The sequence below is a fragment of the Gouania willdenowi genome, chromosome 4 (genome assembly GCF_900634775.1).
Source record: "Gouania willdenowi chromosome 4, fGouWil2.1, whole genome shotgun sequence".
Lineage (NCBI taxonomy): Eukaryota > Metazoa > Chordata > Actinopteri > Blenniiformes > Gobiesocidae > Gouania > Gouania willdenowi.
The window spans coordinates 25,032,738-25,045,833 of record NC_041047.1 but is presented as its reverse complement, the minus strand read 5'-3'; the positions used below and the strand labels follow the sequence as shown (position 1 = coordinate 25,045,833).

At 38.4% G+C, this 13,096-nt stretch overlaps 1 protein-coding gene across 9 annotated transcripts in view; it reads left to right on the top strand.

Moving 5' to 3' along the window:
* The window catches only part of ralgps2 (Ral GEF with PH domain and SH3 binding motif 2), a 91,611-nt gene that overhangs the window by 26,846 nt on the left and 51,669 nt on the right, over positions 1–13,096 (top strand). For 7 of the 9 annotated variants that reach the window (XM_028445476.1, XM_028445475.1, XM_028445474.1 and 4 more), the window contains exons 2-5: positions 7,239–7,315; positions 10,791–10,921; positions 11,068–11,175; positions 12,829–12,879. In XM_028445476.1, the coding sequence (XP_028301277.1) occupies positions 10,862–10,921; positions 11,068–11,175; positions 12,829–12,879 (219 nt within the window). In that variant the 5' untranslated portion in view covers positions 7,239–7,315; positions 10,791–10,861. The remainder of the gene's footprint in view (positions 1–7,238; positions 7,316–10,790; positions 10,922–11,067; positions 11,176–12,828; positions 12,880–13,096) is intronic. The other 2 variants (XM_028445471.1, XM_028445477.1) reach the window with 1 other exon arrangement.

Sequence of the window (13,096 nt, the reverse complement as noted above, 5' to 3'; positions counted from 1 at the left end):
ATTTAAGGGCCCCTAAAGTGTAATAAAAATGCTTGGCTTTCTCAGTGTGAACAGTCTAAACAAAATTGGAGAGATGACCGGTGTGCGTTATCGTTCATTATTTCATAGTTTTTTCATAAATAAATTGTAGCCCAAATTTAGTCTGATTTTTGCCAATTGGGCTACCTCAGTGTACAGAATACTAATGAAAATCCTGCTCTGTCCTGATTGATTTAGATTTAAGGTGATTAGTTGGGGTGTCCCGATTCGATATTGATATCGGATATCAGTTTGATATCAGCCAGAAAACGAATATGATTTTATCGGACTGCATCTAAAATCTCTGATATATATATTACATTTATTCAATTGTGGAATACTGTAGATATTATGTTGAAGGTTATAATGTACGTAACCAATTGGTTAATAATAAATTAGTCAGTTTGTCCTCATATCTACTGTTGCTGACTATCGTTCTCTGTTTGAGTAACATCATGTGATCAAACTTTTTCTAACATTCCACACTACAAAATAAGTCATAAAAATATGTATGATTCGTGCTGATATTGAATCGGACCAATACTCAAGTCTGCAATATCTGTATCGTATCGGAATTGAAAAAGTTGTACCGGGCCATCCCTATTGATTAGACTCTGAGGTGTTATACTGACTGAGTTTGAGGGGTTATATACTGAGGGTAAACCTGACTAATCTGAAGGTTATATTGACTCTAGACAACCCCTCAGTCAGTATAATCCTCAGAATTGTGTGACAATTTCTACATACAGCATTTTTGCAGTTTCTCTGTAGATGCATTTTTTTTTAGTTATATTAAAACTAGGGTTGGCGATTTTCTTCAGTTACACTTTTTAAGTTTTTGGTTTAAGTTTTCTTGATATCCTGACAGAAATTAAGATCTTTTGTGCCCTGAAAAAGGAATGAAGAAAATCTGTCATCTGTAGCAGCTGTCAACCTGTAAAAACTTGGACCAATAAAAAAAGACGGCTCGTTTTTTTTAACCAATCACATCTCCCTGTCTCCATGCTCGTTTTCAACCCCTCTCGTGCATGAGCTCACACTCAAAGCGCGTCACCCGTGACGGACTTTAAAGGGGACATATCATGCTAAATCCACTTTTTTAGCCCTTAAATGCATTTTGTTGTATATTTAGAGTGTTTAGAAGTACAGAAAAAATCAAATTAGTCTCTTCAGGTGCTCCGTAGATATCTTTATGTTTTGTTTTGCTCATATTTTTCAATCTGTTTCGATTTTTCTATTCTCTATTATGTTTTTTGAACTATTACATCACAGTATTTGCAGCAGAACTGCCAAATTAGTACATCAACTCCAGGTCCAACACTTCGAGCAATCTGCCATTTTTATTTCTCGCTTTTATTTTGTAGTCCAAGCTCAAGGATGCTGAAGTTACGAGAGGATAAGTCAAAATGTTCGGTTGTTGGATGTAGTAACCCACACGCTTCATTACACTGTCTTCCAGCATCAGAACCTTTTCAAAGTGCCTGGTTGAGTTTTATTTTTCACGGAAATGTACCAACATCTGTGGGTAAGGTCATTTTTGTGTGCGTGAAGCACTTCAAGGATGACTGCTTCTGCAACCTCCGCCAGTATAAAGAAGGATTTGCCGAAAGACTTTGTCTGATTGAGGGTTCAATTCCTTCTATCTTTGGAGACGACGAACAGAGCACTTCGGTAAGCTGTAAATAACGCTAAAAAGTGTGATGATAAGACGTCCCTGTCATTGTTTTGTTAGCATTAGCAGTTGCACCGTCTTCAGGCTTCATATGTTAGCGCTGTGTGCTCGTTTTAGATCCTTGATGATATGGCCTACGTGATTTAATTTAAGTCTAAAGTTTTCATTAGTCATTTCATTTTGCCATTTTTGTCTTTGAAAAGACTGTATTAAAATGCATTTCGTGACGTTAGCTTGGCGCTAGCGTTAGCTCGGTGCTTGTGTTAGCTCACTTGTTAGGGTTCTGCAGGTTCATCATCTTCATTTTCATCTCGCTCCGCCGGGTCCGACTCTGGCTGGAACATGTAAGGCTGGATGGACAAGTATTCTGTTGTTGACATTTTGTAAATAACCTCTGAATAAAAAGTTTACGCGCCGCTACATAGCCGTATCTCTTCTATCAAACTACAAAAATGGCCGAGCAGGGTGGAGTTGAACCGAGTGTCACCTGAAGAGGGGGCGGGGTATGGAGTGTCTCATTTGCATTTAAAGAGACCGCACCAAAACGAGCTGCTCTCAGAAGCACATCAGAAAAGGGGTAGAAAAGGGGCCTGTGGAGCTATAATAATTAGGAATTCAGACCCAAGCATTGCAGTTCCGCTTTATATAGACCACAACTGTATGATTTATATGTAAAAAGGAAGGATTTAAAACCATGATATGTCCCCTTTAAACAGAGTTTTTTTAGTCATGTTTAACATATATAAAGTTTTGTGTTTACTTACTGCTGAATGAGACATGAGACAACGAAGTTTCTACACAATACAAAGGATGAGCTTAGGTCTGCTTCTGGAGCAGCCGTGCTCGCGCATGTGAGTGAGATGGAGCACAGATGGGAGGGGCGTGAAGGTGGAGCCGTCAGGGAAGCTACATTCAAAATCATGCTAGCTTTACGTAGCTAAAGTAATATCCCTCCAACAGGGCAAATCAACCAAATTCTATCTTCCATTTCAAAAAAATTCTGTAACCAAAAATTATCCAAGTCTGATTGGCCTCTGACATTCTTTGATCACACGTCAATCACCATATTGTATAGAGAATCACCTAAGGAACCACAACTTTACATCTGTACATCTTGTACCTCATATTGACAGTAAGATACAACAGGTTTTAACTTTAGTTGGCCTATCATAGTGGAGCACAATGGAACAAGTTAAAAAGCTATTAATAATCAAACAGCTTTGTTTTTTTATTAATAAATCATGGAAAAATGATTGTAGCTCTCATGCCAGATGCTAATGCAAACTGATGTCACAGTCTTTGGTCAAGAGTGTGCTGACAGGGAATTTCCATTTAGATTAGTGTCATGACCATGAAGCCATGCGTTACTCTCAATACGGGTCAGTTTTTCAGGCACTGCATTAGGTTTTTACATGCTTACCATGTAAACTATTATTAGTGTTTGTAGAGTTAGAAACTGTCAAACTTATTGATCAAGTGCTCCCGTTACTTGATCGATATCCAAATTGTAATGTTAAGACAAACCTCTAGTAATAGGGTGGGCTACTCATATCACAGCAAGGCCACAAAAATGTGATCGTCTAATCTGACCGGGCAACATTTCCAACATTTATGCAATAACAACTAAACTAAGCTTGAGAAAACAAAGGGTTTTGTCTTAGTTTGTTCTCTTTATGTGGCGTTGTCTTGTTGTTTTTGTATATACCTGTTATTTAGGGAATTTCTGAAGTCATTTTGTGTAATTTATGAGTCATTGTATGCGTTTCTGTTATTTTTTGTGTGTTATGTATGTTTGCATTGTTGTCAATCTGTAGTTTTTCTATATTTTTTTTCATTTTGGGTGTTTTTTCTGTTTTTTTGTGTAATTGTGTTGGCATTGTGTAGGTCTTTAAAGTAATTTTGCATGTGTTGTGGTTTTGTGTGTCTGATGTACTTTAGTGTTTAATTAGTCTTTTTTAGTGAATTTTGGGAAATCTATTTGGGGTTTTTTTGTTTTGGCTTCTTGTAATTATTTGTGTATCGTGTTGGGCTTCATTTTACTTCCAATTTGTTCATTTACAGTTGCCCATGTCTGCGCTAGTGTGATGATAAAACTGGTTGAGTTGTGGAGGACAAAAAAGGAAGTTATTATTAACATAAAAAAGGGTAGAGAACCAGCCTAGTTAAAGAAGACAAGCTTTCAGTGTCACTGAGGCCCCGTCCACACGGAGACTGGTTGTAGTTTAAACGGTCAAGTTTTTTATCATTTATGTTTTGTGTCCACACGTCAATGGTGATTTGGAAGCCGAATATAATAACTTCTGAAAAGGGGTCCCAGAGTGGGAAAGTCTGTTAATGCCACCCGCTGGGTCGACGTGCGGACGGCGTATACGCATACTCAGCAAATGATGACGCCATAGCCTCATCTCTCTCAACCCGCATGTGCGACTCCTCCACACAACAACAACAAAGCAGCTGCTCCACCTTGTCGTCGGTCTACAAGAAAATATCCTGTCATGTCTTTGTCTCCATCTTTTTTTATGTCAACACAAGTTTTATGAGCATGCTTGGGTGCCTTCTTCTTCTTCCTCTGTATTTACGGCAGAGTGGACACCACAAGGCGTGTTACTGCCCTCCACTGGTCTTTATTGTAACAACTAGATCCTCCCATATGTTCCAGTGTCATGCGGGAGCTGCAGCACAGCTTTAAAGATCATCTGGTGATTCTTTGTGACCAAATATTAAAGAAAAAATAGAAAAAAAAACCTCCACTCCTAACCCAGACATGCTTGCAAACAGATGTTGCCTATCTCTTGGTGTCTTCTTCCCTCTTTCTGTGTATTTCTGTGGCAGCGTTACATAGAGGCCCCTAATGTTTGTTTACTACAGCGTTTTCCGCCTTTTCGTGTCGATGCACACATAATTACCTATTTTAGGGGAAAGCGTTTTAGTTTTGTGTCCGTGTGGACAGGGCCTGAGTTAAGAGTGTAAAAAGCAAGTGCAGGATGTGCGATATGTTTTCACGTGTACAACTAAGCTGGCACGTGTACGACGACACAGGAAACCCTGGCCTGCTTAATACACATTGTAGCCTGTCAGATAATTACCCACTCCCTTTTGTGTGAGAACTAGTGTCACTGGCAGCAAGGGTTTTGGAGGCTTGAATAGAAAAAGAAAGAAGCATGATTATCACAAGTCTGTGAGAATCACCAGTGAACCAGTGTAATAAGTCATGTTTAGGTTGACGACAGCAACACATCCTCTCTTTCAAGCTTCAGTTCAGCATGAGTTGTTATTTTTGCTTTGTCATTCTTTGCCCTTTCATCGAAGCATGGTTAACGCTTTTCTTGTTGTATTGTTCAGTGTGAGGTCAGAACATTTTCAGCCCTCACACACACACACACACACACACACACACACACACACACACACACACACACACACACACACACACACACACACACACACACACACACTTTACCATGAACGTAATCACTGCAAACATGTTGTACAAACAGATCATTTAAAAGCAACAACATGACCCTGAAAAGCTTAAACTTCAGATGTTATGTCACCAAATGTGAAACATTCCAGTTCGGCTCGCTAATGGGGGGGTTGGGGGGGGTGTCATCCAGAGCTTTAAGGGTAAACGTTGGTTCAGCAGCACCCGCTACTTAGCACTGAACAGAGAAGGGCAGTGACTGAGGGGTGTGTGTTATTGAAATCACATAGCTGGAGGCGTGGGCGTTAGAAGAAGCTGTAAACATAAACTAGTCTGTGATGTTGGGGTGAGTTGAGGTGGGGTTGGGGTGGGGGGTAAACATCTTAACCAGAGAGCAACATGACTGACAGAAGACAAGTAATAAGTTGTCATATTATATTTACACCTCTCTGTGCACTACACACTGATCAATACTTTTATAAGTGGCTGTGATACACTGTCTGCAGACATGGTCTGGTATGAATGTATACTATTAAATGATGATGGTATATTGTGTTTTCCTCCAGTCTCTGAGTGCTTAAAATACACATTTCAATGTGTTCTTGCTTGGAAATAGTTTTTTTTTTTTTTGTTTTTTTTTTACCATGTTATGTCAGCAACGGTTTAAAGTTTGCCTTTAAGCATGTAGAAATCTCAATCTACTGTTTGTTCTGGTTGTTAGCTTAGCCCCCCACCCCCACATCCATCCAGCCTGACAGAAATCTGAAGGTGGGGGTTTAGCAGCTGTCTGATGCATAAAGGCCACCCATTATTTACCAGTAGACACTATTTGTCAACAGCACAGATTGCTAATATCACATGGTTTTACTCACTGGGATTAGTGAGACACCTGCTGGCCAGTATAAGGCATGCAGATACCACTGAAGAAGTTAAAAAAAAAAAAAAAACAATAATTGAGACACAGTGACCCCTGGTTTAAAGTAAAAAGCTGTTAAGGTTTTGTTGAATGATATTAACGAAGATTTGATGCAATAACTTGAGCTTTTGAAGTCGTTGGGGCCCAGGGTTGGGTTAATTATAATTATAATATCGTAATTGAGAATTAATTACAATTATGATGTAATTGTAATTGGAAAAAAATGTTGTTGTAATCATATTTGAATTATAATTGAGTTCGTAATTGTAATTGGCAAGAGCATTCTATGAAATCGGTCAATTACTATTTAATTAAACACAAACCTGTGGAACCATGTTACAGTTTTATGGCTTACACATACATAGTTAACAATTATTAAAATTTGTTTCCTATCAACTTCTCTTGAGGACCATTTTACTATTAAAATAAATAAATAATTAAATAAATCTAGGTGTATACAGAAAAAAAGGCTCAGATGTCCACACCAAAAATATTATTAATACCACTATTTTCATTGAATAGGAAACCTAACAAGGTAACCAAGAAATTAGATACAAATTGGAATTTTTTTTTTTTTTTTTACTGCTGATTTAAGACATGGATTATAAGCGATGCTAACAGAAAGCTAACACAAGAGGAAGGTTTCATTTTGTTGGCTTACTTAGTAAAGGCTCAGTAATTGAGAACGGAACTGTAATTGACTTTCAGGGGAAAAATAATATTTGTAATTGGAAAAAATGCCAGTCCATGTAATCATAATTGAGTTGTAATAGAACATGGATAATTAAAGACGTAACCCTGGTGGGGCATAATGGCAAACCTTACTTATTTTCACTGTCACAACATAATTATAGGGGAAACACAGTAAGGTTAAATATTGCATCCTAAAGCTTGTATACATAAACAAAATATATATATAAAAAAAAAATCACAAAGTTAACAAGGTTGTAAATCAAATTGAGAATCTTGTGTTGTCTTCTGATGTCATTGTTTTGTGAATGTTGATTTAAAAAAAAAAAAAAAAAATTCTATTGATTAAAAAGGGGATAATTTCTCTGCTCATAGGCTTTTTTAACTTACTTGATGCTGGTTTACTTTTGTACAAAGCAGATTCATTTCTGTTAGCATTCAGATGACGTTTACACTTGTATTGTTGCAAAGCAGGAACAATCATGCTTCTGTCTCACCTATTCTCTGTCCTGTTCTTTCAGCTTTTACAAAGACCGTGGGAGTCGGGCTGAGAGAGGGACGAGCACAGACGTCACCATGTACATCTGACACACACCTGGTGAGTACACACCGTTATCAGGAGAGCTGTCTCTGGGCTGGCCGTGGTTATGAGCGACTTATCACTCGACAGCAGGGGTGTCAAACTCATTTTAGCTCAGGGGTCACATTCGGACGCCTTGGACCTCAAGTGGAGCTGATAACAAATATCCTGGGTATAATTTTCAAGGGAAAAAGCAATTTCAACACTTAAAATGCCCTACATTTAACACTTCCACATGTCAATAATTGTATATAAATCACAAAAAAATTTCTGAGGAGTGAAGCATTTGGTTACAGATTTCCAGGAGTGATATGATTAACAATTAAAGTTTTCTGTCATTTCCAATTCAAGTAAAAATCATCCTGCCAAACAAATTGAAAGCTTGAGTGGGATTCATTTGGCCTTAAGCTACACACAATGGTGTAAAAATTGGATTTTACACAAAGGTTATAAAAGGTTAGTTTGATGAAGATAACTTTAAATAATTAAAAGCTTCACCAGTGCAGTAAATGAGATGGTTATGATAAGATGCGACAAAACTTGCTCATTATGGCATTAAAGCTGCTATCCGGAGTTTCAGCTCTACTTCCTTCCCTGCCTCTGCCAATCTACCAGAAGCTACGCCACTACGTTTGTGCACGCGCATTGCAAAACATAACAAAGTTGCATACCTACAAAAACTACACATTTATTGTTAGAGAGCCATAATGTTTCATTAGAACATGTTTATTACCAGTCCGTGACAAATGTCGCCAAGGATTCCGCAGTTCGGAACCCTTTTAATAGCAGCAAGTCCCTCCACCTTTGAAAATCAGCTCCGAGATAAATTCTGTTGTGGTCACGAAGATGTTTATCCTCAAGTTTTGTACCAGACTTTCTTTTGTCTTTTAGTAGAAGCTTTATATGTTGGTAATTGTGGAGTGGGTAACTTTGGAGTTTCGGAGCGCTCCTCCATGACGCTATGCTGCTCAGTGATACATGTTTGAGATGCACGGCCTCGTTTCCGTGCACAGTTAATGCACGCGCATTCACTTTGATTGACAGTCCTCGATCCAGGAAGTCGAAGACTATTGGCTGGGCGCACTCTGCAATCGTTTCCATTTGTATAGGGGTGTATAGGACGAAGGCGGCACTTATATACATTAATGTATATGAATGACCAACGGCAGTAGAACATAGTAAAAGTTGGGTATTTTTTCACATTTCAAAAGAATGATACATAAACATAGATTTCTCAGAAAATCCGGATATCAGCTTTAAGGCTGCACGATTTTAGCTCAAAACAAAATCCAGATTTTTTTAACTTTGAAAACTTGAGTTTTGATTCTGATTCCTTATTTTTTTCCTGCCCTTAAAAAACAACAACACTGAATTTAATTACTGCAAGTATTATCTTTTAATTGAAAAAGTGAAAACAAATGTCTCTATTAGGAATAAAGTGCAACTGCAAAGCTTGCACAATGAAGGTTAAATTCCCTGTGGGTTTGATAAAATAACAACCTGCTCAACCAAAAGTGAATCCCTCAGCATTTTAAAAAAGAAAACCTTGCATTAGAAAAAAACCTTACACAAAATTCACATTTGGAAAAAGAAGAGGTTGTAGCGGGGTCTATCACATTAAACATGTTTGAAGCTTGTTTTTCAACAGTTTATAAAGGGAGAGAGACTCTTGTCGTGACTGCACAAGATTAAACAGGAAAATCGGTTTTCCGATTTTGACTTTTTAAAAATCCCCCTCAATAAATAATCTCATTTGATATCAATTAATGGTCCAGAGTTATATGGTATGTAAGGTAAACTACTGACAACCTAAAAAGGGAGGTCACTGAAAATGTAAGATTTAATGCTTATCCTTGAGCTGTATTCAGAGGCGGAGGGAAATGATGCATTGGTGTTTAGCTCTGACCTTGTAGAATGTAACACACACACACTCGCGCGATAATTTGCTCGTCCATTAAGTTAAGTATCTCGATTTTGATGCAGTTTCTCTCTGTGGGCTTTTGGCATTGAACGTTCCCTGAGGTGTTTTGTTCTTGTTAAATAGAGAATATTTTGGCACATATATTTTGTGTAATTGGATGTCATTGGCAGATGAAATGCCAGTCCATCTGTAAAGAAGCTACACACACACAATAAGCCTTTAGTCTTGGACTCATTCCATTATTAACAGGTCATACAAGGATAAGCCGTCATCTGCCAATTTACATTTGACTTTTTTTTTTTTTTTAAAAAAAAGGAAGAATTGTTTTAAATTGCATCCTTGCATAGCCGGAAACCTTCTTACATTAAATAGAATATTTGGACCTGTTTGAGTGTGCTCATATTAACATGAAAACCTGAAATATTTAAATGTTTTTCCCCCCAAAATAATAGAAGACCAGAAAGTGTTTGCATTTTCTTACACTGTATGATATGCAATGACAAAGTCCACGTTGGTGCAAAGGATGTACAAGAAAGTCAATGTGATAAGCTAAAAAGAAAACGCACAATGCTATTACAAAATAAATAGAGGGGCGAAAAGAAGACTTTTGAAGCGAGGGCGGACCAAAAACCTATCTACTGTAGCCAAGCTGAAAACAACTATTATTGCTTCTGAGCAACAGCCAACAACTGACACTGAAATGTTTTCCTACGTTTACCAATAGCTAGAGTCCTCTATAGCTAAGCAGCATATGCAATTGGTTTTGTAGAAAGTACCCAAGTTATTTATGAAACGGTAAAGTAATTTAGTTGTAAAGATACTTTTAAAGTGCACTGCTAAGTTTTACTATTTAGACTTTGTAGCTGGTGAAAGCCCATATTTGGAGTGTGTCTTGCTTTTGTTTATCTATCCAACTCCCTCATCCTGCTGCATCTGTTAGTCTGTTGAAACTCCTCCTCCCTGTGCTGTTTATGTTTTGTTTTTTTCCCAGTAGCCCAACAGGCCAACCCAAAACCTGGCCTATTTGTTTTTTTGTTTTTTTTTACCAGTATTTACCTTTAGTATGTGTGCCATTGTGTTGCCATTAGTAAAAAAAAAAAAAAGAGCCTGTTAGGTGAATGAGTTCACCGTGAATGTGAAAGTCCTTGTGCAGCAGTAGTTAAGGTAAGCTGTTTACTGCTGTAGATCCACCAACGAACCACAAACCCTTTCACAGGAGATCCTTTCTTAATGCCCGTCCTAAGCTCCTTCTGTCCTGTCCTCTCTGCCGTGACGTGAAGACTGGCTGGGAAAGTGTGTGTCCATATGGTGTGCACAGTGCTGGGCATTTCAGAACTTTGATTGTTCAGCCATAGGAGGTTTTATTAGCTTACATGTTGTTCAAGACAACACAATTCTACAAGGATGAAGAGAACTTGGGAAAGTCATCTTATATTAGCCAGTATGTGACGCTGCTGCTATCAGAACTTTTTAAAAAGCTATTGTGGATTGAGGTAGAACATGCTTTCAATTGGACGTTTCTGTCTGTGTCTGTGTCTGTGTGTGCGTGTGTGTGCGTGTGTGTGTGAGCAGAGGGCCGGGCGGGCTTTGCTGCTTCTAAGGATCATGAGTGGTCTCCTTCGCTAGCGCTAGATGGTGTGGGAATGATGGACCTCCCGAATGGCCTGTCAAATATCGCCACCATCGCTGCATCACTCTCTGAGGTAAACCCACTCTCACCAGTTTAAACTTTCAAATGACTGATTTATTTCATTTTTATAACCTTGAAGTCACTTCTGAAGTCATTTCAAAGCCCCGCATACATCCCAGCCATCAGTTGTGATGACGTATTTGTGTTTTCATTACCCAGAGGAGCAGCAGCTCAGAGTCTATCAGCGATAAGGGATCGGCAGAGCTGAAGAAGAGTTTCGATGCCGTTGTTTTTGATGTGCTGAAGGTCACTCCTGAGGAATATGCCGTAAGTCTGTCACTCAAGTCTATGGAAACGAAGTACGTTCTTGTGCTGGCTGGACTAGAGGAGACGTCACAATTGGCACAAGTAATAATTGTTTGGCAGTGCCAGCAAGGCACTGAAAGCGTGAGCCTTTGTTCGATTATTTACTTACTTATTTACTTCATGTATTTTAGTTTATCAGAGACGCCTCTTTTTATAATTGTGTGTTTTTGTTTGTGTCCCTTTTGTATCATGGACGAGAATGTGCCATTATGTCACATGTTAAGAAGATACAAAACTTGTTTGTCAAATTAAATAGGATCAATACATCATTTGGCAATTTGAACGCCCAAAGTCAACTTTTTTGTCATAATGATTTTCCTCAAAACAAGTCAATTTATAATTTAAGAGCGGTTTACATTATTGAACAAAGTAAATTCAGAAGAAATGTTAAAAGAAGATGCTTTTCTATTTACGGTGTTAAAGCTGCAGTTTGTAGAATCCTCTCTACCGGTGTGGTGTATTTTGTGAATACTCTTAATGACTTTTTTGTCAATAGACTAGTGACAAGTGTATTAACTTTATCTTGTGTTATTGGAGATTTTTCTGATGTTTTAGAGAATCTAACATAAATACACGTATCTGCAGTTACTGTCCATAGCAGCGGCTGCTGCCGTCGGCGCATCCCACAGCTATGATCCCAGCCACCTGCCGCTCTGAGCGGACTGATAACCATCATTCCGCATCGTGACTATACAATTAATTCACCTTAAGTAAGCTTCTCTTAGGTTTACACACCATTTATCCCATCTGTCTCTCTGACACCAGTGTGTGTGTTGGACCCTGCACAGTCACGGGGGTCTATGAAGACACAAAGCGATCCATTCCTCTGCTTTAAACTGTTTCTTCTCCGCCTCGTTCTGCCTTTTTCTGCTTGATTTGCCGTGTAACCGTTGTCTAACGCTGCGATGGAGACTTTTGTTGGGACGTCCGTCATGTCACTTTTACTACCGAGAGCACACGTTTGTTGAAAGATTTCTGATTGGCTGACATCCAGATTCCAGGAGTGTCACGCTCCTGGATTATAAATGTCATTTTACAGAGCCAGCAGAAGGAATTGAGATTCACTGTTCACTCAGAACACTTTGGTTTACAATATGCCCAAAGATGTATTTTTGACCAAATGATGCCAATTACAATTTAATTACTCTGGGTGTTGGTTCTCTTCATTGAATGTGTAATTATTGTAGGTGTGACTACTACTTTAATTACAGGTTGCAATTACAGCTGCAAATGGCACAATTATCCAAACAAATGCTAAGGACTCTGGGAGCCTCTTCAAGTCTATATTTTTGAAATATCCTGTGATACCAAGTGTATACAAATGATCTAAATCACAATTTAACACTTTTCCTGATGACAAGATATCTTAGAATTATTATGTAAGATTAATTCATCCTCTGACGCAGGCTTTTTGTCACCTGCAATGTAGCCACCAGGGGGCACACTTTGTCTTTGCATTTTATTTTTAAAGCCACACCTGATCAGACAATGCATTAGTGTCGTTATATCACAACGTCTGCATGAAAAAGACTCACAAATGCAGTGACATGTGTGTTTGCTGTGCTTTGGGAATCAGAATGTAGTGTAACAATGTTTGTGTTTGTTCTCCTTCAGGGCCAGATCACCCTCATGGATGATCCTGTGTTCAAAGCCATCCAACCAGAGGTGAGCTTTTGTAGAAATGATGTTTAGTTATGGACCTGTTTAAATCCTCTCAGACGAGCACTAAGAAATGTGGGTGAAAAGACAAACTGGGGAATTAGGAATAATTACACAAGTGTGAAATTCACATTATTTGGAACCGCTATTGTCATTCCTGCAGTTCATTGCTAAAAGCAAGTCAACAAAGCACTGTGAAATGAAGGTGTTATTTCTAAATGAC